The 23,864-nt window shown below is 46.8% G+C and overlaps 2 protein-coding genes across 8 annotated transcripts in view; both read left to right on the top strand.

The window, feature by feature from the left end:
• The window catches only part of LOC146338904 (protein C19orf12 homolog), a 64,287-nt gene extending 49,693 nt beyond the window's left edge, over positions 1–14,594 (top strand). The window contains exons 1-3 of one of the 2 annotated variants that reach the window (XM_084813068.1): positions 423–611; positions 8,297–8,472; positions 8,868–14,594. In XM_084813068.1, coding sequence (XP_084669194.1) covers positions 8,313–8,472; positions 8,868–9,133 — 426 coding nt within the window. In that variant the 5' untranslated portion in view covers positions 423–611; positions 8,297–8,312 and the 3' untranslated portion in view covers positions 9,134–14,594. Of the gene's footprint in view, positions 1–422; positions 612–8,296; positions 8,473–8,867 lie in introns of those variants that run through there. The other variant, XM_084813069.1, reaches the window with a different exon arrangement.
• A 49-nt stretch (positions 14,595–14,643) lies between these two features.
• LOC146338903 (protein C19orf12 homolog) lies at positions 14,644–22,583 on the top strand. 6 transcript variants are annotated; one of them, XM_084813065.1, is made up of 4 exons: positions 14,644–15,133; positions 17,496–17,577; positions 19,666–19,855; positions 22,039–22,583. In XM_084813065.1, the coding sequence occupies exons 3-4, from the start codon at positions 19,690–19,692 to the stop codon at positions 22,311–22,313; spliced, it is 441 nt and encodes a 146-aa protein (XP_084669191.1). In that variant the 5' UTR covers positions 14,644–15,133; positions 17,496–17,577; positions 19,666–19,689; the 3' UTR covers positions 22,314–22,583. The 6 variants fall into 6 exon arrangements, with proteins under 6 accessions (XP_084669191.1, XP_084669190.1, XP_084669189.1 ...); XM_084813064.1 differs by lacking the exon at positions 14,644–15,133 and adding an exon at positions 17,195–17,291; XM_084813063.1 differs by lacking the exons at positions 14,644–15,133; positions 17,496–17,577 and adding an exon at positions 17,305–17,439.
• Positions 22,584–23,864: the final 1,281 nt, after the last annotated feature.

Genomic DNA, 23,864 nt, shown 5'->3' with positions numbered 1-23,864 from the left:
AACACAGCAGACATGCTGGGTGCAGCCAGAAAACTTCACCTGCAGAACTTCTGCCTGTGACGCAGCTGTTAACGGCGCAGGTGGCCTGTCCGGAAACATATCCCCGGGAGACGCCTTTTTCAGCTCGGGCTAGTGGCCCAGCAGCTCGCCTGACGCTGCAAAGCGCGAGCGTTGTCGGACCAAACGCCAGGAGCTGTGCGCTCCCGCTCCGTCCCCTCCAGCCCGGATTTCGGCCGCTGCCGGGCAGGGAAGCGACCGAGACCCGCCCCTCTCGGCTCCCCACTGACGCGTCTCCTCTCAGCCCACCGAGCGCACCTGGCTGCTGCGGCGGCGCCGGCGCGATCGGAGCCTCCGGGCGTGACCGCGGCAGCGGCCTATCCGGCTGGGCGAGCTGAGACTTGTGCGCGCAAGCCCCGCCCCGAGGCAGAAAGGCAGGCAGCGGGAGCTGCGACGGCCGGCTCCTGGGAGGGATGCGCAGCCCCGAGGCAGACCTCGGACCTCGCGAGGCTGAGGCCGGCCTCCGAAGGCCTTCCCCGCCGCGCCGGGGAGAGGGCTGCTGTTGGGGACAGAGACGCTCCACTCCCGGAGGGGGCGGCCAGTGCTGCAGCTAGGTAATTTTAGATTTAGGGTGTAATCGACGTTCGGGGGAGGGGCGGGGGGGGGTTGGGGCTTCAGGTGGCCACAAATCTGCTTGCCAGCCCTGATTAGAAAAGAGAAGAAAAACTAATGCTCTCTGCATGTGCAATTTCGCACCGGGAACTTGCTCAAATTGTAGCACCAACTACAGAAATGAAACGGATTTTACTTCTGCTGCCCTGATGCCAAACAGCCGCATCTGTCTCATCATGAGGCAACAGCCTCCCTCTGCCTAATGGCAGGGCCAGCCCTGTGAGGGCTGGAACTCGAGGCTGCAACCCTGTGCATGCTCACCTAGAAGCAGGGGCCCGTTAAACTGAGTGCTTCCAGATAAACCTGCTTAGGAGTATTCAGATACAGGAACCTGCCTCCCACAGAGTCAGGCCCAGACTGTAGGTCCATCCAGCTCAGGCCTGTTCACTCTGTAAGGCACAGGCGTTGCCAAGGTCTTGGGTAGGAGATTCTTTTTGACTGGAGATGCTGGAAACTGAACTTGGGACCGGCTGCGTGTCAGTCATGTGACCGGCCACTGAGCCTCCCGTGCCTTCCCCCAGCGAGCTTCTACCAGGCAGAGAAGCTAACAAAGCATTGCATTACCTTCTTTTCTTAAGGACATACTTGTGGTTTATGGTGCCATCAAAGGCCCGGAGGTGAAATGGAGTGAGGTGGATAAAAGCAGTTTATAACACAGATAAGGAGCTCAGGGACTGGCCCTCAAATAATTGTTTGCAATGCTGAGTTAGTAGGGGTGCTGCCCATTTCAATCGGGCTTCAGGCCTGGGCATGGGACAGAAATGGCCTTGGTGGATGATATGAGGAGGGCTTTGGATAGGGCAAATGCCCCTTCCTTGTTCTCCTCAATCTCTCAGTGGCTTTTGATACTGTCAGCCGCGGTATCCCCCTGGACTGCCTGGGGGGGTTGGGCATAGGGGCCACCGTATTACGTTGGTTCCGTTCCTTCCTCTCTGGCAGGTACCAGATGGTAGCTCTGGGGGAGGAGACTTCAGACCCTTGGCTGCTCACTTGCGGGGTGCCACAAGGTTTTATTCTGTCCCTGATGTTATTTAACATCTATGTGAAGCCGCTGGGGGCCATCATCAGGAGGTCTGGGATGCAGTGTTACCAATATGCGGATGACATGCAACTCTACCTCTCATTTAAATCCTCACCAAGGGTGGCTGTAGAAACCCTGTCCAAGTGTCTGGAGTCGGTGAGTGGCTGGATGGGAAGGACTAAGCTGAAACTGAACCCTGACAAAACCGAAGTACTTTTGGTGGGAGACAAGGGGGGTTGGGGGAGGTTGACCTGGTGTTCAGTGGGGTGCGGTTGCCCCTGAAGTACCAGATCTGCAGCCTGGGGGTCATTTGAGATTCCCAGCTGTCCATGGAAGCTCAGGTGTCGGCCATGAGCCAGGCGGCGCTGTACCAACCTCATCTGATATGGCGGCTGCGCCCCTACCTCCGTAACCATCTGTGCCCATCAGTATTTCATGCCCTGGTCTCGTCTCGCCTAGGCTACTGTAATGTGTTCTATGTGGGGTCACCCTTGAAGACAGTTTGGAAGCTGAAGCTGGTGCAGAATGCAGCGGCCCGCCTGATTAAAGGCAGCTGTTGGCACGATCACATCACTCCAGAGCTGAAGGAGTTACGGTGGTTACTAGTTGTTTTCCAGGCACAATTCAAGGTGTTGGAATTGACCTTTAAAACCCTATACGGTTCTGGCCCAGTCTATCTTAAAGAGCGCCTCCAGAAACACCGGACAGGCCGCTTAACAAAATCAGCCTTGGATGGCCTTCTGTCTGTCCCATCAGCCAGGACAGCTAGGCTGGTGAGGACTAGGGAGAGGGCCTTTTCTGTGATGGCCCCCACTTTGTGGAATTCCCTCCCTAGTGACCTCTGCCATGCCCCCTCTTTGATGAGCTTCCACCGGGCTTTGAAAATCTGGCTGTTTAGGTGGGCATTTGGGGTGGGTTTAGGGTTTTTTTTTAGAGCAATGTTTTGTTTAGTTGATTATATTGTATTTTGTGTTGTTTGTATTTTAAGCTGCCTAGAGTGGCTAGGGTAGCTGGCCAGATGGGCGGCTAATCCAATTAATTAAATAAATAAATAAAATATGTATGTTTAGACAGAAAAAAAATCCCACAACTCCCAGCACTGCTGGCTGGGGAATGCTGGGAGTTGTAGGACTTCTTTCTGTTTAAATGTGCATAAGATTGTGCCCTCAGTCTTCTAACATGCCAGTCATCAACACGAAGCCTCAGAAGGATGTGGGAGTAGATAATAATAATAAGAGTAGTAATAGCAGCATCCTATTACACTAGTTAAACTATGGAAATTGCTAGCACAAGATGTAGTGATGGCCACCAATTTGGATGTCTTTAAGAGGGCATTAGAGAAATTCATGGAGGAGAAGGCTATCAATGGCTACTAGTCCTGACGGCAGTATGCTACCTCCAGTATCAGGGGCAGTATGCCTATGTGCACCAGTTGCTGGGGAACATGGGTGGGAGGGTGCTGTTGCACTCATCTCCTGCTTGTGGGTTTCCCGTGGGCAGCTGGTTGGCCACTATGTGAACAGAATGCTGGACTAGATAGTCCCTTGGTCTGATCCAGTGTGGCTCTTCTTGGGTTCAGTAGCCTTCCCCAACCAGGGGCCCTTCAGATACTGGCCTTCCAGCCAGCATGGCCGATGGTCAGGAATGCTGGGAGAGGCAGTTCAAAACATCTGGAGTCCAGCGAGTTGAGAAGGCTACTTTAAAAAACAAAAACTAGCCACAAATGTATAAGGCAAAAAGTGAAATTATTTTACCCTAAATCAGGTTTTGTGACATGTGGCTCACCAGATGTTGGATTCCAACTCCCATGAGCCCCAGCCAGTATGGCCAGTTGGTATCTAACAACATCTGGAAGGCCACAGGTTTCCTACCCCTGCTGAAAATACTGGTTTGAGCGGCAGTTACATGGACTGCTGATGTGAGATCATCTCGCCGATAGCATGGCATTACTTCTGAGATCGAATCAGGGCTAAAGTTGAGTCAGAAACCACCTGGTATTAGAATCTGTCTTCGATCCAAGGAAGAAATGCCTAGAGAACAGGAAGTAGTAATCATCAAGCATGTCTGAGCATGTGAAGAGTGTCTTTCCCTCACCACTGAGTAACCACAACTGTTTCCCACATGTCTGGGAATAGGGGAAATTGATTCTAAGCATGTTTGGAAAAGCATCTAAAGGATGAGCAGCAGTGTGTGTGTGTGTGTGTGTGTGTGTGTATGTAACAGAAAGTGACATATGATACATGGCCCGGACAGCTTGACTTTCAGCTTTTATGTGTGTCCTGTACTGGCACAGTGATCTCCGGGCTAAGGCATGAACTGAAGGCACGTGATGCAGCAGTTTCGCTGGAGCTGGGCAAGGCCAGGCTGTCTGAGTGTCTGGACAGAAGATTGCTCGGGCAGCCAACATACGCTGCCGTGAGTTCTGAAGAAAAAAGATGGAATATAAATGTAATGGTTGTTTGTTGCTTTTTGAGGTTTTGCATCTGAAGGGGCAGCTACAGGGCATGAAACGCTATGTAGGTGGTATCTTAGGGCAGGGGTAGGAAAAATGTGGCCTTCCGGAAGTGGTTGGACTTCAGCTCTCATCCATTCTAGCCAGCATAGCTGATGGCAAAGGATGATGGGAATTGCAGTCCAACAGCTTGTGGAGGGCCACGTGTTTCCTGACTTAGGGCTGAATTGCATAAATCAGGGGTGGAGACCCTCAGGCCCAAATTTGGCACTCCTAAGGTCCAGGCCTCTGGGATTCTCCACAATTACTCCGGTAGATTGGGTCCCAAAGGTGTACCTTCTGATTCATCCAAATTAATGATCTCACCAGACAGGAGACCAGTTTCTTGAGAAGTGTGATTTACAGTGTAATCCTATATGCCAGGGGTGCAGAATCTCAGGCCCTGGAGCCAAATCTGCCCCTCCGGGGTTCATTCCCCAGATGGCCAGACCCTTCCCCCTCAACTTCTGATCATTTGGTAGTTTCCCACCTTTTGCTTGTTCCGCCCCCCCCCCCCACCAAAGGTTGAAATGCTTTTGCTTGTTTCTTTCCTTTTGCTTGTTTCTTTCCCCATTCTAAAAGGTTGAAATGCCTGTCCCGAGGCTTCGTTTGTTGTAAGAGCTTTAAGCTGGAATATACTGGTATTTTAGCCCTGCCTGTTTTGCCTTTGGCCCCACCCACCACTGGAATGTGGCCTCCAAAAGCTCATCTGAAATGGAATTTGGCCCTCAGGTTGAAAGAGGTTCTGCACCTCTGGCATAAGTGCCATTAATGCTGCCATTTGTGAATAGCAGCCAGGAGACCATGCAGTGGGGAGGTGAAATGTTGTTTTCTTGGTGACAGTGGGAGCCTCCCTTGAAATGCATCCAGCTTTGTAGAAGTAGGGATGTCGGAGAATTTCTCCACGAATCTCCGGGAGGCCGAATGCCAACGCATTCGGCCCCCCGAAATTGGTGGAGAAACGGTCCGCCACACCCCCCCCGGGATGGGAGTTACCTTTGTCGAATGTCCCTGGCAGCGGTGGTTTCCGGCGGCGGTTCAGCGGCAGCGGCAGCCGGTCTTCCGACCGGCTGCCGCCACCGCCATTTCCAAGTAAAACAACAACAACAACAACAAACGTGATAGGCTACGTAAAGATTTACGTAGCCTATCACGGCTAGATTTTAAAAAAAACACCGTGATAGGCTATGTAAATGTTTACGTAGCCTATCATGGCTGACTTGGGGGGGGGGAAGCGTGTACGCAAATGGCGGCGCCCATGGGCGCTGCCATTTGTGTACGCGCTTCTTTCCCCCCCCCCAGCTGTGATAGGCTATGTAAACATTTACGTAGCCTATCACGGCTGACTGCAGGGACGCAAACGGCAGCGGCTATGGCCGCTGCCATTTGCATCCCGGCAGGAGACAAGATTCGCGGCCGGAGGGACGGGGTGCCTCCCCTCGGCCAGAATTTTGGTGGGGAAGGATGGGGCTCCTCCCACCCCGCCCAGAATTTGGGGGGGAGGGACGGAGCGCCTCCCCCCCACCGCGAAGCAAGCTGCGGGACCAGGTAAGGGACTTTTGTCCATCCCTATGTAGAAGCGATTTTTGTCATTTCCCCTCTCCGCCATCTACAGACCCAAGTCTACTCAGGCTTCCTTCCCTACAGCTTCTACCTACATAACGGAAACATGATTGATTGCATTCACACCACTGCAAAAAAGCAAAGTACATAATATATTGTGTTTACTTTTTATATACACAAGATCATCACATGGCACAGTTGCGCCCCCTTAAAAAAAAATAAGGAAAGAGTTTTGTGTCCTTCACCTGCCTAGTTCATAGGCCATTAAACTCTTTTAGGGCACAATCCTATGCATGTTTAGACAGAAAAAAAGTTCTTCAGCTCCCCAACAAAAAGTTGCAGGACTTCTTCCTGTCTAAACATGAATAGGATTGCACCCTTAGAACAATAGTTATGGCAGTAGACCTATGCCAAGGCTGTACTAGTTCAGATTGTAGGTGGGAGCCGAGCAGATTGAATGCTTTTCCATTTAAACTAACAAATTCTGGCAAACAGAAGTCTAGCAGAATTGTTCTAGGATGGCTGAAAATGGATGATTTTTTAAAAAAATCTTTAAATTGTTTCATTTTTTTTAAAGTACATCATAAATAAAGTACTCCCTCTAACTTTAAAAATACCATACCTACAATTAAATCTCATCATAAACATGCTAAACCTACGCTTACAGTCTTATAAAAATGAAGATACCTGCCAATCAAGCATGGGCATTAATTTCAGTTTTTCATCTCATGAAAATGGCTCTGTCCAGCCTAACTAACAGCTCTTGCTTCTTGAACGTTCTGGGCTTTCAGTTTCTCTGACTAAAGTCACATGTGCAAAGACACAGGCTAGATAAAATTGTTGTTCTGTGCTTATGTGGTCATGGAGTTGGGCTAAGCAAGGCAGAAATGTTAGTTAAGACAGAAAGACAAGATAGCAGGTGGATAAAAATTGATGCTTTATTAAAAAAAAATTAAAGGATTTCTAAAAAAATTTCATTGGAATTTTTTTTTCTGCACAGTAACTATCAAACCTTGCTTTGACCTGTTTGCTACTTTGTTTTTTGTGAGGGCAAGGCAGGGTGAAACATAAAGGAGCAACACTGGAAAGAAAAAGAGAAGGCAACATTACTAAGGCTACAATCCTATACCCACTTAATTATGGGAATAAGTCTCAACTGAACTCAGTGAAACTTGCTTCTGGGGAGCTATGTATAGGATTGTGCTGTGAACTTCAAATTGTCATGGTTCTGGTCATAAGAAAGGCCCTATATGGGAATATTTTCAAGACATTCCCTCTATAGGTAACAAAGAAAGGCACGCAAAATATATACAGTGACGCAAGAGATGCAAAGTCTGCTTGCAAGAACAAAACAGTGTAACTAATACTCTATTTAGTTCTAAATTAACATGACAGTGGTTAGATTTGTAACATTGTTCAGGAAACAAATGAAAATGTTTCAGTGAGAAACTTGATTTAAACCAGTGATTTTATTCTTGCTAATTTAAATCAGTAATTTAAATAAATCCACCCTGTTTCTTCCTGACATGCTAGTTTTCTATAGGGCAGGAACTGTTTTGCATTAAATCATGTAAGCCCCTATCTGCTGTCTGAAGTTCAACCCAGACACCTTGGTGAGCAGAACTAGTGAGCTGACTTCCACCTCAGGAGTCTAAAACATATGGTTTGTGGGGAGACTGACTGCTTGCCTGGCCCTTCCTAAATAGCACTACAGCTAACATGTATATACAAGTAATAATAGATACAGGCATGATTAGGAGTGTGAGTGTGTGCGCACATGAGCACCTGAAAACTGTAAGATAGGAAGCAGCTGCATGCACTCTGTGTGTGTGTGTGTGAGAGAGAGATTGAGAGAGAGAGAGAGAGAGAGAGATCTGTTAAGGCAGGAGTGCAGAACCTGAGGCCCATGGGCCAAGTCCAGTGTACCTGTCTGAATCCAGCCTTTTGCATTCCCCAGATGGCCACGCCTCCTTCCCCTTTCCCTTGAATGCCAATCATTTGATGGCTTCCTGGCTTCCCCCTTTTGCTTCCTGGCTTCCCCTTTGCCTTGAATGCCAATCATTTGATAGCTTCCTGGCTTTTGCATGTTGTTTTCCCCATTCTAAGAGGTTGACATGTCCCTTCTAAAGCTTAGTTGCTGACAATTTTGGTCTTTTGGCCCCGCTTCTTTGGCCCCATCCCATTTAGCCTTTAGCATCCGTTCCGCACCGGAGTACCTGCGGCTCCCCCAGAGCTTCTCCAAAACTGGATTCGCCCCTCGGGTTGAAAGAGATTCAGTAGCCCTGTATTCAGCAGTGGCGGCTAGTGCCCATCGGGGCTGGTGAGGCAGAGATCAGGGCTGATGCTTAATGTTCTACTGAGACTGCAGGATGAGGATGAGAGAAGACCATGTGTAGCACTTGGAAGCAGACAGTGGAGCAAATGTACCTGGTCGTATGATGATCTCTCTGCTGCAACTGGGTGAGGGACAGGCAGGGGGTCACTTCCCCGGTTGCCCCAAATATAGAGCCTCCTCTGGTGTTCAGGGATTCTCTCTTTTCAAACTCCTCCAGGTGTGCGCAAGGCAAGATGCCCATCAGCATGAATGACGTGATGCGGCTCCTGTGCCATGTGTCTGAAGAGCGGAAGATGAAGGCCGCCTTCAAGCATTCTGGACGAGGGGCGCTTGTGGTGGGTGCCACTGCCTTTGTCGGAGGCTTGATGGGTGGCCCACCTGGCATAGCCGTAGGTAAGTGAGTCTTGCTCATAGCGGGGGTGTTGCATCTCAGCCTGGCGGGTCCCAGTCTGGTCCTCTAGTGCTCGCTTGGTGGTCACACACAGGAAAAGCAGCACAGAAGCCAGAAAACCACCAAACAGTCAGCGGTCTTGGAAAAGGGGGCAGAGCTTGGGGAACGGGGCGGGGCCATCCAGGGAACCCCAGAGGGCTGGATTGGCACCTCAAATGGGCCAGATCTGCCCCACAGGCCGGAGGCTCCCCACCCCTGTTGCAAGTCCTCTGCTCTTCCTCCACTTCAGAAGGTGCGCAGAGCAGAATCCCTCCATCTGTAAATAATGGCCAGCTTCTGCTGGGCGGCTTTTGTGCGCCAGCTGGGCTAACATGCATCCCTCTGTTGCTTTCTTTAGGGGGCGCTGTTGGTGGCTTGCTTGGCGCCTGGATGACCGCTGGACAGTTCAAGCCCGTCCCGCAGATAATTCTGGAATTGCCTCCCGTGGAGCAGCGGCGGCTTTATGAGAACGCCTGTGCCATCATTAGCCACTTAGACTGGACCGACACGGCGCAGCTCATAGCTCTGGTCATGGGAAATGCAGCCATTCAAGAGAGGTTGCTAGGCATGCTGACGAACTACGTCGCCAATGAGCTCAAAGCGGAAATTCAGTATGGAAACTAGATTCCAGTGTGGATTTGGGTGTGTTTGTTTGAGTGGAACCCGCACACACACTTTTTTTCTTTTCTTTTGGTAATATGTTTACAGTGAATACTATTTTAACTCTGTCAGGATAATTGATTTTACAGTAGTTACAAGAATGTGGCCATGTATAATTTCACTTCCATGCCCCTGTTTCTCAATTAGAGGCCCATATCATTCATTTTCATTCATTCATTCATTACATTTCTATACCACCCCATAGCTGAAGCTCTCTGGGTGAAAAACCATTAAAATACAGTATACAAAGCACCAAAAAATTATGTAAGAACATAGAAACAAATAGTGCACAGACAACAGATATCTAAAAACAATTTTTAAATGATAAGCCAAAGACAACCCAAGACCTGATTAAAAACTCCTTATATGCTGCCAAATGCCTGAGAGAGCTCAGAAGATCATCTCCAACTTTTTTGATGAGCCTCTGCCCTCAGTTTCCCCATTTTGTCCTATTATCAGTGCCTCAGTATCTTTCTTTGCTGCTCCAGTAGCTGCCGGCATCTCAGGACCAGCCCTTGCCTTTACTGATGACAGTGAAGATAGGCTCATGTAAAGAATTGCGTTGGCTGAGACCCAAATGCTAGTGCAGCCTTCCCTAACCTGGCACCCTCCAGATGTGTTGGACTGCAATTGGCCATCCTAGCCATAAATTATGGGAGTTGTAGTTCAACGCATCTGGAGGACAACAGGTTAGGAAATGCTGCATTAGTGGCTCCTGGGACCAGCAAGTACATGGTACAGAATGGTCCTGTGTTAGCTGGTGAGTGGATGGGTCTGGTCCATCTGACTTTCTAACTGGATAACGCTGGGCTGCTGCCACTGGTTGACGTTGCATTAGGTGTAGATAATTGCACTACGTATGAAATATTTTGTTGTGTCCTGCAGAACCATCTGTAATATTTAAAAAGAGTCAGAACAAAAACTACAAACGTTGCTGAAGAAATGGAAAAGTTTATACACAGACGAATAAGGCAATAGAATATATAAACATTCATAAGAAAATACAGCAAAGAGCAAACATTGCGCTAACACAATTTGGAATTGTCACAATCATAACCTATGAATGGTGAAGGACATCTCTTGCACAATACTTGAAATATTTCTCTGTGTAATCATTGGTACATTAGAAACCACTTGGAATTAAGCTGGTCAAATTACCTAAACTTGCCTACCTCTTGTATTGTGAAATATTATTTTTAAACATCTTTGTGAGCAGGTAAGATGACAGCAGGGTTCTGGCTTAACCTAATGCAACAGCTAGGTTGATGAGCTGCCCATGTCTTAGCTTTGGATTTGCTTGTTTTATTTACTTATATTTATACTCCACTCTTCCACTCTAAAAGGGTTCCCAGAGTGGCTAACAATCATCAGTTTCAAACAACAAACCAACACATGAAAACAATACAATGTCAACAGCACTTTGGATGCCACGTTATAAGCAGATGGATGGCACAGTGGCAAGGGTGGCTGTTTCATGGTGTTTCAGAGTTGGAGCTCCTCTCAAAGACCTTGTAGTGAAGGAAAAAGACTATATATGCCTTCAATGTTTATAGAATCTCCGCTGCAGAATTAAAGATCTCCTCTCTGGGTGTTTCCAGACGAGACTTTTAGTTTGCAACAGCCTTGCCTCATTCGTGGAATTTTACTTGGGGTGGGGGGCAGGCAGAGGATGTAGTGCTCTATATAGTGTTTTCCCACCATTTCTTCCATTTTTTTTTTCTTTTCTTAGCGCAGAAAGTCCATTAAGGAGGGAAGAATGGAATAGCTGCACAAGGCATTTTAATTGGTAGTACTAGGAAGCACCCTTTGTTGCCACATTAACACATTTTAGTGTGTGATGCTTACCTCCACCCTCTTACTGTCCCTCCCCTATTCATAGCTCAATGGTTCTCATTCAGATTAGCTTGTGTTGCTGATAATGATTTTCTGTAATATTTCTGCTGTTACTATGTGACTGTGCAGGCTATAGAATGGAACTTTCTAGAACTCAGGGCAAGGCATAGAGAGGTACAAAAAGCGTGGCCCGCAGGTTGCAGGAAACCCCACAAGCTCTGTCTGGCCAACCCCAGCATCAGTCATTGCCCCCCAAAATGGGAGGGGTTGTGTTTCTAGAGCATTTTACCTCTTTTGGGGGGATCATGTTGGGGAATTTGGGGCAAAAAAATGGGGGAGGAGGAAACATCGGGTTCTTAGAGCTTTCCCCCCCTCTTTTTTGGGTAATCATGTTGGGATAGTGGGGGTAACTGGGGCACAGCAGGGGCTTCAGTACCTTAACATTGCTGCAAGAACAGCTTGATCGTTTTTTCCAGAAAGATGGTATAGAAATGTAAGAAAGATCTGTGCCGCTGGAGTGAGTGTGAGAGAAGTGTGTGTGTGTGTGTGTGTGAGTGAGTGAGAGAGAGAGAGAGAGAGAGAGAGAGAGAGAGAGGTATGTGCATGTATATGTATGTTAGGCCTCCGCCACCCTAGCAGTCAGCTGATAAAGCCCTTGGGACCAAAAAGGTTGTGCACCCCTGGCATAGAGATTGTTCCTTCCCCTCATTTTTTTGCCAGCTGCACTGGAGGCAAGAGGCAATGCTGCACATTTCCCCACTCAGTTCTCGTCAAATGGCTGCAGGAGCAGAGGAGAACTTTCCTCTCCCCGTTAGTCATGAATTCTTCTCAAGTCTTATTTCTTCTCAGGATGCTCCTTTTTCCCAGCGTTAGTGGGTAATAACGTGTAGATTTGGTCACATGAGTGATTTTTGCCCTTTCAAAAATTGTGTTGTTTCGGGGGGGGGGGGGTCTTTTAAAGCCACAGGTTGCCTTCTTTAATGTGCAGAGCCAAGACGGTTGCGGATGTGTGTTTTAAGTATTTTCCCTAATACCTGAATTCAGATAAATTAATTCCTGAGTTTCAGTGTGATGGTTATATCTGTAGAGCGGCCTTCACCAACCTGGTGCCCTCGAGATGTGTTGGAGATCCACTCCCATAATTCCCAGCTGGCATGGCCAGTGGCTGTGCTGGGTGGGACTTCTGGGAGGTGTAGTCCAATGTATCTGGAGGGTGTCAGGTTGAGGAATGCTGATGCATCGTGTATGTTTATAGAACAGTAATTGTGGTTTTGTCTGTAAAGTGAAGAGCAATTGGGAGAACCTAAGAAGAGCCCATCAGACCAAGGGTCTGTCTAGTCCAGCATTCTGTTCACACAGTGGCCAACCAGCTGTCAACTGAGAATCCACAAGCAGGACATGAGTGCAACAGCACCCTCCCACCCATGTTCCCCAGCAACTGGTGTACATAGGCATCCTGCCTCTAATACTGGAGGTAGCATATAGCCATCAGGACTAGTATCCATCGATAGCCTTCTCCTCCAGGAATTTGTGTAACACCCTTTTAAAGCCATCCAAATTGGTAGCCATCACTACATTCAGTGGTAATTCATTCCATAGTTTAATTCTGCACTGTGTGACATCCTTCCTTTTATCTGTCCTGAATCTCCCATCAATCAGCTTCATGGGATGACCCCATTGGGTTCTAGTATTATGAGAGAAGAGGGAGAAAAATGTCTCCCTATCCACTTTCTCCACAACATGCATAATTTTGTACACCTCTATCATGTCTCTCCTTACTCGCCTTTTTCATTTCTAAGCTAAACAATTCCAGCTGCTCTACCCTTCCCTCACAGGGAAGTTGCTCCAGCCCCTTGATCATTTTAGTTGCCCTTTTCTGCACTTTTGCCAACTCTATAAAGTCCTTTTTTAAGTGCGGTGAGCAGAACTGTACACAGTATTCCAAGTGTGGTCACACCATAGATTCATGTAAGGGCAGTATGATATTGGCAGTTTTATTCTCAGTTCCTTTCCTAATTGTGCCTGACATGGAGTTTGCCTTTTTTACAGCAGCCACAGTCTGGGTTGACATTTTATCGAGCTGTCCACCCAAGTGGAAGTCATACGTGAGAGAGATCTGTTGAGTATGCCCTGGCTCTAGATCTGGGAGCGGGTGTAATATGCAGAAGGCCTAAGGTGCAGTCTGTAGATAACTGGGCTGGGAGAGACTCTTGTCTCAGTCCTTGGGGACCTGTTGGCAGCCAGACACTAGCATGAAATTAATGCATGTGTGTGAAGCAGACCTCACTCTCCTTTGCTGCAACCGACTTAATTACAGGGCTGCTATTGTACACTCAGTAGCCTAGACTCGTGGGTTAGGGGAAAACATTCAGGTTGTTGGCATCAGCATCAAGGTGATGAACCCTGATGGGGAGGGTGTGGGAGGTGGGGCTGACTTGCTACCTGAGTCCAGCCACCGCTACCTGGGAGCAGCCTCTGTGTGCAACTTAACCAGGTCCATGGGTAGCAGTGACCACAGCAGTTCTTCAGATTGCTCAGTGTGTATTAGTGACCACAACCCAACGGAGAAGCCTTCTTCATTGTCCAGTGTCGATGGCAGCATCTTTTGAAGCACCATGTCTTATGCTCCTGATTAAGGGTGCAATCCTATGCATGTTTAGACAAAATAAAAGTCCTACAACTCCCAGCATTTTGGGAATGCTGGGAGTTGTATGATTTTCCTGCCTAAACATGCACAGGTTTGCGCCTTTAGTTTATTATGAAATAGGCTAGCTGACCAGTTGACCTATTGAGTGATGTGATGTAGAAAGTAGATCTCCAGATGTTTTGGACTTGAACTTCTAGAACTGCCCGCTAGTAGGGCCAATGATCAGGAATGCTAGGAGTTGAAGTCAGAAACATCTACTTTCTGCCCACCCCTGATGTAATGTATAGTATTGTGCAGGAGCACACAAAGGCTTTTTAGAAAACAAACCCCTTCCATTTCCTTAGCCACATCAGCAGACAGGATTCTGGATAAGTTCCCAGCCATCACAGCAAACCACCTGGAGTATGTTAGAGCCATCAAGAGAACCCAACTCTTCTACTGAAACACACAGCATGGGAATACATCACTCTGCCCATGTCTAACAGCAAACAAAAGGGAACTGAACCTCCCATTGGCAGCAATTGAGAATTAGGTCTTTGGGGAATAGACTCAGGACTGTGGGCCCAGGCCTACCAATGCCCCTACTAACAACAATGGGAACTTTGGTGAGCTGAGGAGAACCACACAAGGAAGGGCTCATCTTCCAATGAGATCGATACTATCATTTGCCAGCAATGCCTCACTGCATTCCTCATAGGACTAACAGGCCAGTATCTGCACAAAAGAAGAAATGGATGCAAAACTGATAACAGGAATGGCAATGTTCAGAAACTGGTGGGGAAACATTTCATCAAGACTGAATTCTATTTCCTCTGGTTTAAATAAGGATAAAGGGGGTGTGTGTGTGTGTGTTTTTAAAAAATCACACAACATATATTAATTGGCTCACCATTGCATGGATGTATGTGAAACCAGCAATGTTCTGTAAATGGAAACTCTTAAGTTAATCATCACTGTCTGTATTTTTATTTTTTTGTATTTCAATTCCACACAGTTTACATCTTCCCCACCCACCAGGAACCACAGCTCTGTGGCTACATCTGGGGATACAAGGTCAAGCTACCTAACTCGTGAGAAGGGCTCACCCTGTGACTTTTGCACATTCTCTGTTGATCTCTCCTGAGCATCCCAAGAAAGGAGAAGGGTGTGCAGAGCATTTGTTCCTCATCCTCCCATGCTGACCTGCAAGGGACTAAACAGCATCTCCTTAGTCAGCCAGTTGGAGCAATGGCTCCCACACAGGATAAGTCTGCAGTAAGCCCAGTCCCAAGAAAGTTCCAACCAACTGTGCAGTGCTGAAGTCAGTGGGAAGCCCAGCCACCTTTGTTCATGCGCATCAAGCTCTCTCCTCTAATTTCATTGTTACTGCTGGCCAAACACTCCTGACTCATTCTTCCCTGCATGATCAGAGCCAGCACACGTGGGTAGAATAAGCAGGAAGTGGAGAGAAAGAGAGTTCAAATACAGCCCTTTGCACTGATTGCGTGAGTATTGTAAACAGAAGTGGTACTGAAAGAAGGGCCTCCCCCAAAGCCCCAGGCAGGCTCATGAAAGACCACCTCCTCCCATACGAGCCTGCCTGGGTTTTAAGGATTTCCCAAGGAGGCCCGCCTCTTGGTAGTGGCATCAGAGGCACGTTGGCTGGGCATGCAAGAGAGGGCTTTCTCAGTAACTGCTCCCAGGCTCTGGAGCTCCCTGCTGAGGGAGGCTAAGTTGGCCTTTTTTCTCTTGTCCTTCAACAGGCAGGCAGAGATGTTTTTATTCAGGCAGACCTTTGGCATATAAGCTGACCTGGATTTTGTTAGCCACCCTGAGTACCATTTTTGGGCAAAGAGGAGGGATATAAATGAAATAATTACGTTCCCCAGCTGTCATACCCCAAAACATAAACCTTGTGTGGCCTACCAGTGGGAGAGTAGGGGGGTTGGCTGGGGTATATGAAATGGAAAAACATGCAGGTGCCAGCACTTTTTTTCCATCACTCAGTCAACAAGCACCCAGAGGCCAGGATGTTCCCCACCCCTGTGCCATGTCGAGCACAAGCGAGGCCTAAGGCAGCAGTGACAAATGGGAACCTACATATTCCTCTGTGGGATTGCCAACTCTTGTCCTCTCAGGGCTCTTCTGTTTTTCTAGAATGCACGACACAAAACAGCATAGCAGATGTGACAGTGCAACCCAGAATAGCAATCTGGTACTCCCTTGTTCGGCCTAGATAAGCCTACTTCATACTTTGCTTTCATTCATAACCCCCCTCCTAACCTGTTCTGTAACCATTCTTGGAGGTATTGATATAGCAAAAGCCTGGTTTGACATTTATTTACCATCTCATCATATGGGTAGACTCCTGTTAATTCTCTATTAAATCTTCTGAGCTGGTCAAATAAGTTTCTTCCCGGGTGCCACCAATGGTGAACCCATGTTGGTTCTACATAAACAAAGTCCCACAGAAATGACTCTGAAGCTTTCATTGAACTGGTTCTGGACATTCAAGAGGGATTTTGCTATCAGGTTGATAAAATCTTATAGTTTCCTACTGCATGTGAGATATCTAAATGCGTATAAAATACGTAACACCCCATACTAATAACATCAACATCATGTTCACATTAAGCAATCCACTCAGCAGTTCCAACATTAAGGCTACAAGCTTAAAGATGCTTTTTAGTGAAGGGGTGTTGAACTGCTTTCAGCCTGTTGGTTGAACCAGAGACGCTCGTGGGGAGCGGGGCATTCCAGTTGTGATCAGGACCAAAAGCAAAATGGGCAGGGCCAAAAATACAAAAACAGCAAATATATTTTAACTTAAAAGCTCTTAGCACCAGTAACTTAGCCCTAGGAGAAGCATTTCAACCTATTATAAAGGTGGTGAGGTGAAGGGAAGGGGCCATCACCACCTGGGAATCCTGGAGGGCCACACTGGAACCCCAGGTGGGCTGGATCTGGCCCATGGGCCTAAGGTTTGTCACCCCTGTAAGCCTCATTGGCCAGAGTGGGACTTACTTCTTAGTAAACACAGATAGGATTGCTGTTGAAGAGACATCACAATAACATTCCTAGCCTAAATCAACATAGCAGCAAAAGAAGAAAAGATAAAGCTAACAAAATTACCTTTAGCGGCCATCTCCAAACAAGTCTTGACACCCCTCTTGAAAGAGATTAGCACCAATATTCAAACCAAAACAAACACACCTCCTAGCAGTCTTATATTTATGTATACAATGTTTATGTACTTCAGTATGAAAGATCATACAGCGCCATCCATGTGCCATGGCAATTTGCAGAGAACCAAACAAGAAGACAGCTGAGCTCCCTTCCCTGGGGTGCCTACAGTAAAAAAGGCAACAGAGAGAGGGAAGGGAGGAAGATGGCAATGAGGCTTGAACTATGTTACACAATGTTGATGTTTTTAAAAAAGCACCGCAAAAATCAGGGTAAAACTAGACACTGGGGTGGTTGGGGATGGAGAGGTTAAGCTTGGCAGAATAGGAGGGAGAGCTTGACAAAAACAAACAAGCGTTATAAGGCTTCTGAGAGAGAGTTCCAGACATAAGAGGGCTGTTGAAGGGGAGGAGAGGAGGAGCCCATTGGTCTGATGAGGGTGACAGAGATAAAGGGGCAAGGGTCACACACAGAGGAGAGGTATGTTGATATTAGGGCAAAGAGATAACGGAATGACTATGGAGGGCCATGAATGTAAAGCTGACAACTTTGCCTTGGATGGAGGTGCAGATAGGAAGCCAGGGTGGGAGTGTCTGGAGGAGGAATGAACTACGAACAGCGACCCTTGGTAAGACCGAAAGTGAGGTTTTCCACGATGTCATTTCTTTGCTTGCATGCCTCCAGTGCCAAAGCGACAATCTCCCTGAAGTGTTCCATTTAGAGGCCTTGCATCTGGAAAGAGCAGCTGAAACACAGGAACTGTTGGGTAAGTGGGGGGTTGGACTTGGTCTTATAGGCCCCTTCCAACCCTACTATTCTATGATTCTAAGTGCTCTGGTAAACCTCTTAGATATCATTCCTTAAAAGCACGATCCTACGCATGTTTAGACTAAAGAAAGCCCTACAACTTCCCGCATTCCCTAGCCAGCATAGCTAAATATGCATAGGATTGCGCCTTAAACCATAGTTCACTGAGTTTGCCGAGTTTCCTTGGTCTACTCTTACCATGCGATACTAAATATGTCAATGGGCCTTACTCCTGGGTAAATGTGTGGACCTAGTTATTATCTGCCCAGCAGCCCAATTCTATACATGTCTACTTAGAAGACTTGAGTTCAGTGGGGCTTACTCGCAGGAAGTAGACATAGGATTTTGTTGGGCTGTCTGTTAAAGGAGGCAGGGTGAGATTTCTTATTTCTTAAAGACAACAGTGTTACTGTAGAAGAGGGATATAAAATAGGGTGGTGGATGCGTGGTTCGTTGAGTTGTGTTACTTTTCTGATTATTGTTCTTTTTAAAATTTCAAATGTTTATTATCATAACAAAGAGAAAAAGCAGGCAACTAATTTTGTTAGTACAACCTAACAACCTGGTACCCTACAGATGTGTTGGACTACAACCCCCTGTTTGCTGGGGATTATGGGATTTGTAGTCTGACACATCTGGAGAATACCAGGTTGGAAAAGGCGGCATTAATGAATCATTAAAGTTGCAATCCCATTCACCCTTAAGCTCCAGTGAACTCAGCTGGACTTATTTCTGAGTAACCCTGCACAGGATCATGTTGTAAGACACCACAATACACGAAATGGAGTTCCTCAGGGATAAGAAAGCCTAAAGCAAATAAATAAGGATATAGATGGGGTGGGGAAATAAGACAAGACACAACTTCCTCTCTCTCTCTCTCTCTCTCTCTCTCTTTGCATCAGTGGAAAAAGATAATCACAAAAGATTGTGTGTTTTGCCTTCCAAAACTACTTTTTCAAATTATGAGGGGGAGAAAAAAGATCTCAGCTTCCAATCAAAACAAACAATAGAATTGGCTATTTTGTTCTGATGTAAGGATACTTAGGAAACCCCAGGTGTGCACATTCTGATCTGGCACACACAATTGTGACAACAGGTGGTAGTTCTTGCAACTCAAGAACACACATGAACATAAGCAGAACTTTGTCATAATTTACTCATAGAGGCTAGGTACACGTGCATCCGAGTAAATCTCAATTACTACAGTGGGACTTACTTCTGAGTAAAACATGTAGGATTTGACTGCGCAGATTACAGATTAGCCTCTTCAGTCAACACAGGAAATTTCACCTGATTTTAATTATACGTAAATACAATTTTAGTCATCAGTGCAGTGGTTTTCAAACTGTTCTGGAGAACTTGGCAGTGGAGGCTGGTGGCTCTGATGTCAGTGGGGCAGTGAATCTGCTCCGGGTTTCAGTCAGAACCAGTCAGAATTCTAAAGGAGCTATCCAAGGCACAGACTGACTGAAATCCAAAGTGAGTTCACTGCCTCACTGACATCGGAGCCTCCACTGGAACTTGGAAGTTTCTTGGGAACCCTTTTCTAAAATTGTTGTCATTATTTAAAACATGTATACCCTACTCTTCAGCTGGAAAGGCTCAGAGTGGCTTTCAGATCCATGTAAACATGGCAAGACTGTCCCTGCCGCTTTACAATCTAAAAAGACGCAACAAAAAAGAAAAAAAAAGGGGGATTGGGAGGGGAAAAAGGAAAACAAGAAGACTCAAGCACTAATTCTTAATGTTATGTGGTTCTTACAACGACCAGCTTCAATGCAGATGTAATGCTGTAAAACTGTTGGCCTTATTCCTGGAATAGAAACAGTTCAAAAAGAGGAGGAGCCAGAAAAATGCTGGTCTCTCAGCTGAACTGAAGGGATGGTCCTGCTTCCTATCTCTTCCTATAAATAATTTGCTGCCCTTTAATGACCCAGAAATCTGCAGCCTGAGGCAGCTCCCTCGCTGTGCCCAATGGTAGGGACTGGCCCTGACCCTCAGAGTGTGTTTTGCGGCTTTTTACATATGGTGTCTTCTCTTTCACAAGCTTTAAAGGTGTAGTCTAGGCAAGATGCCCATCAGTGTGAGAGATGTGATGCAGCTTCTGGGCCGTGTGTGTGAAGTGCGGGGCATGAAGGTGGCCCGGCCCCTGAGGCATTCGGGACAAGGTGTACTTATGGCTGGTATGGGTGCTTTTCTTGGAGGCATGATGGGAGGCCCCTTAGGCATCGCCATAGGTAAGTCATATGGCTTCTGCCCTTGATGCTCATAACCCTCTGAACTCCGCCACTCCTCCTACTCTCCATTTTCACTAGATGGGCTCTTTTGCCAGTCTAGCGGGGGCATTCTGGAGGTGGAGTTCCTAGCCTTGGAGAGGCAGCTGGCGTGGTTCTCTCCACGCTGGAGGGGAGGGGGCGGGGAGCTCAAACTCCTGGGTCCAAGGTTGGAGCAATGTCTCTGACCTCGGATCCACAAATCTAAAATATCCTATGGGCCCCCAGATGCTGTCTAGGGGCCATAGGATTGCTCTCCAAGTGTTTCTTTGTAAAAAGGAAGGCTCTTTTCAAAAATATCTCACTTTCCAAATGAAAGCTTTAGCGAACTGATGTGCCCTAAGACTGCATTAACAGCACTCTGTAGGTGCAGGTATCTGAATTCAACAGGCTAAGAACAACTGAGGGTGTTTAGGTGAGGAACGATGAAAACAAATTCACAGTAAACTGAAGCCTGGAGTGATTGTGCTAAGAACGTGTCATCTTCTCGAGGTGTGTGATGGCCACCAATTTGGATAGCTTTCGAAGGGGATTAGGGCCAAATTCATGGAGGATAAGGCTATCAATGGCTACAGGTCATGATGACTATATACTGGCCTTCTCGGTAGTGGCAGCCACCTTCTGGAATGTTCTCCCACATGTGGCCTGAGAAACTGTGGAAAGCTTTAGACACCTCTCAAAGACATATCTATCTTCTCAGGCATTTCTTGCCTTGCAATTTCACTGCTCTGTTTTACTGTTCATGTGATGTTTTAATGTATTTATTGTTTTATGCTGTTATATTGGCTTTTATGTTGTATTTTATATATTTTTAATGTAAACTGCTTAACGATCTTAGGATATCAAGTGGTATACAAGTAGTATAAATAAAATACTACCTCCAGTATCAAGGTGGTAAGGATTTTGCTAAATCCATGCCTTCTGTGTTTCACAGATTGTGAGGCATCTTTCATTCTATTGTTCATTCATTGATGGAATCGGATTTTTTTTAGCCAGAATTTTGTTCCCCTTGTTCAAATTTGCATTAGTCCTAATGCACACTTGCACAAATGTGCACTAGTGGAAATTCCTCCCCTCACCAAAAGTAAAAAAAAACAGTCTGCAAGTCTGCAGAATTGTGTGACTTGGAAAAAGCTGGTCTGCTGAACAATCTGCAGATTGGAGTAATAGAAATCCAAACTCATTTGAATCTGTTGCAGATTTCTCTGACATCCCTGCACGGCAGTACACAAGTTGCTGGGGAACACAAGCAGAAGGGTGCTATTGCTTTCATGCCCTGTTGTGGGTTTCCCAGAGGTAGCTGCTTAGCCAGTCTGTGAACAGAATGCTGGACAAGATAGACCCTTGGTCTGGTCCAGCATGGCTCTTCTCCTGTTCTTATGTTCTTAACCCTTGTTTGTTTTTCTGTCGAGGGCTACGTTCCCTCAGGAGTTCTCTGTCAGGAACTGTGTACCAGTAGTGGATTGAACCAGAGTAAAAAATGGGTGGGGTCACTCCTTTTCTCTCCCGCACCCCAGTACCCTCTTCTCTCTCCTCCTCACTTTTCTTGCCTGACCAGCAGATTGCCCAGGGAGGGACAGATCTCTCTCACCTAGAGTTCTGAACTGATCACTTCCAGAGAGCTTTTGAAATGAGCCTAAAGGTGCATAATAATCAGCAGAAGGCTGCCAGCTGCCCACCCTCTTCTAAACCCTCCACTCCTCTCTCCCCCCACCTTTCCTTGTCATTCTATCAACCAAGTGATTCCTCCTACCTCAACACAAACCCCAAACATGGTTCATTACATATAAAACTTTGAGAGCAGGGTGGCTTAAAATTAACTGAAGAACCAGTTCATTTTCATTTTCGCTGAAAATCCAGTTGATTTTCATTTCCACTGGAAATCCAGTTCATTTTCATTTCCACTGCAAATTCAGTTTGAGAGGCCATGGCTCAGTGGTAGAGCTGCTGCTTTGCAGGCAGAAGGTCCCAGCTTCAATCCCCAGCATCTCCTAGTAGAGCTAGGAAAGAATCCTGCTGGAAACCCTGGAATAAGCCTTTGCCAGCCAGTGTCAACAATACTGGGCTAGATGGACCCAGGGTCTGACTCCGTATAACTTGGCATCATCCTGTGCTTCCTAAAAGGCATCTTTGTGTTCCTTCTCTAGGGGTGGCAGTTGGTGGCTTGGTCGGCACCAGGATGTCCACTGGACAGTTTAAACCCGTCCCTCAGATTCTCCTGGAATTATCTCCCAGGGAGCAGCAGCGGCTATACAATGACGCCTATGCTATTCTTCAGGATTTTGACTGGATTGGCGTGGCGCAGGTCACAGCCCTGGTCATGGGGAGTCCAACCCTTCAGATGAAGTTGCTAGGTGTGGTCACGAACTACCTCACCAAGGAGCTCAAAGCTGAAATCCAGTATGGGAGGAATAAACCATAAATGCAGCACTATGTACACCACCAACCACACTGTGCATTTGGGGAGGGGTGTGTGCAAGCCCTAGATTTTTTGCCTCCCTTTCCATTCCTGATCCTCCTTGTTAGTCTCGTTCCTTCTTGCTACTACCCTTGATTAAAAAGGAGAAGAAAAAAAGGAAGTTTAGAATCACAAGTTGCCTTTTAAATGCAAAAAACAGTGCTAATCTGTACTTTTATAGCATGTACACCTCTATAGACCTTGAATTCAAATAAAGCAGCTTTTCCTTAGCTTCAGTGTTCTCAGGTTCTTAAAAATATGTTTGTATGACAGTTGAGTGGTTGGCTAGAAAAACACATTGGTCAGCCTCATATGACATGGATGTATTTATTTTCTTTATTTCCTGCATTTTTATCCTGCTTTTCAGACAATTCTCAATGAGGCTGTTAATCTGCTGTGTCTACTTTCAGTTTCGTTACAGAATTGAGCTCTGAGCACTACACAAGGAGTGTTTCCTTTCCTGCTTTTCCACTACGTAACCTCTAGGTGGCACTGTGCTATAGTGGAATAGCACAAATACACAAGAGGAAATTGGATCTTTTTTTACTTTCACAATTAAATGCTACATTTTCCCTGCTCTAAAAAAAAACAAAACTCCCCAAAAGTGCTGGTTAGACACAGAAGCGAAAAACTGGGGAGACATGGCATCATCTAAAGAACCCATAAACAACTGTGATTAGGGAATGATGAGCGCACGATAAATGCCTTGTGTCAGGCTTACAAGGGAGCCTTAAAATACAAGATGTACAAGGGAAGGGAAGTGGAGGGAAAAGGAAGGGAGATCAGTTCCTCAAGGCTAGAACAAGGTGCACTTTGGTCCAAGTTGATCTTCCCTTGCTGGTGTACTTGCTTGAACAGCAATTGTTCCTTTGTCCAACGGATCATGCCAGAGCGTTATTTCCCCTTACTTCTGTAGTCCCAGGACAACCATCAGTTGGAGTCAAGTGTTCTTTCTGGCAGGGATGGGGAAGTGAGCATCTCGTAGCTGCTCCTTCTCTGGCTAATGGGACAGGTTAGTCTCCCCCTTGGCTCAAGGTCATTCCTAGGAACCAGCGGATGCAGCTTCCCAGTGACCATTGGCCCCCTGGTTAATGGCAGAAGCCCGGGTGTGTTTCCCTCCTGCTCTCCAGTCCCAAGGCAACTCTGTTGAGTCGTAGTATAGTCCTGGCTCTGAATTTGAGGAGTGGCCATAGGTCTAAGGTTCACCACTCTAATCTCCAGTTAAAGGATTTTGGGTTCATTAGACTGGGAAAGATCCTTACCTGAATAGACAATCCTGGGGAAGATGGGCCAATGATTGGACTCAAACTAGACATGACAATAAATGTGTCTTTGCATTTAAAGTGCAGATTCTTAAAAAAGAAGAAGAAGCAAATAACCCCAGAGCAGTGAGAGGGCGGATTGCAGCAGTTGGGGAGAAAGCAGTGGCGGCTGGGGCCCATTGGGGCTGGTGGGGTGGGAGGCAGGGCAGATACTCAATATTCTGCTGAAATCGCTGGAGGAGTAAAGGAGAAG

The sequence above is a fragment of the Heloderma suspectum genome, chromosome 8, assembly GCF_057233095.1.
Source record: "Heloderma suspectum isolate Gila_16-S chromosome 8, 16-S_ref, whole genome shotgun sequence".
NCBI classification, from domain to species: Eukaryota; Metazoa; Chordata; class Lepidosauria; order Squamata; family Helodermatidae; genus Heloderma; species Heloderma suspectum.
The sequence above is the reverse complement of the archived record's forward strand: the minus strand, read 5'-3'. Positions and strand labels throughout refer to the sequence as shown.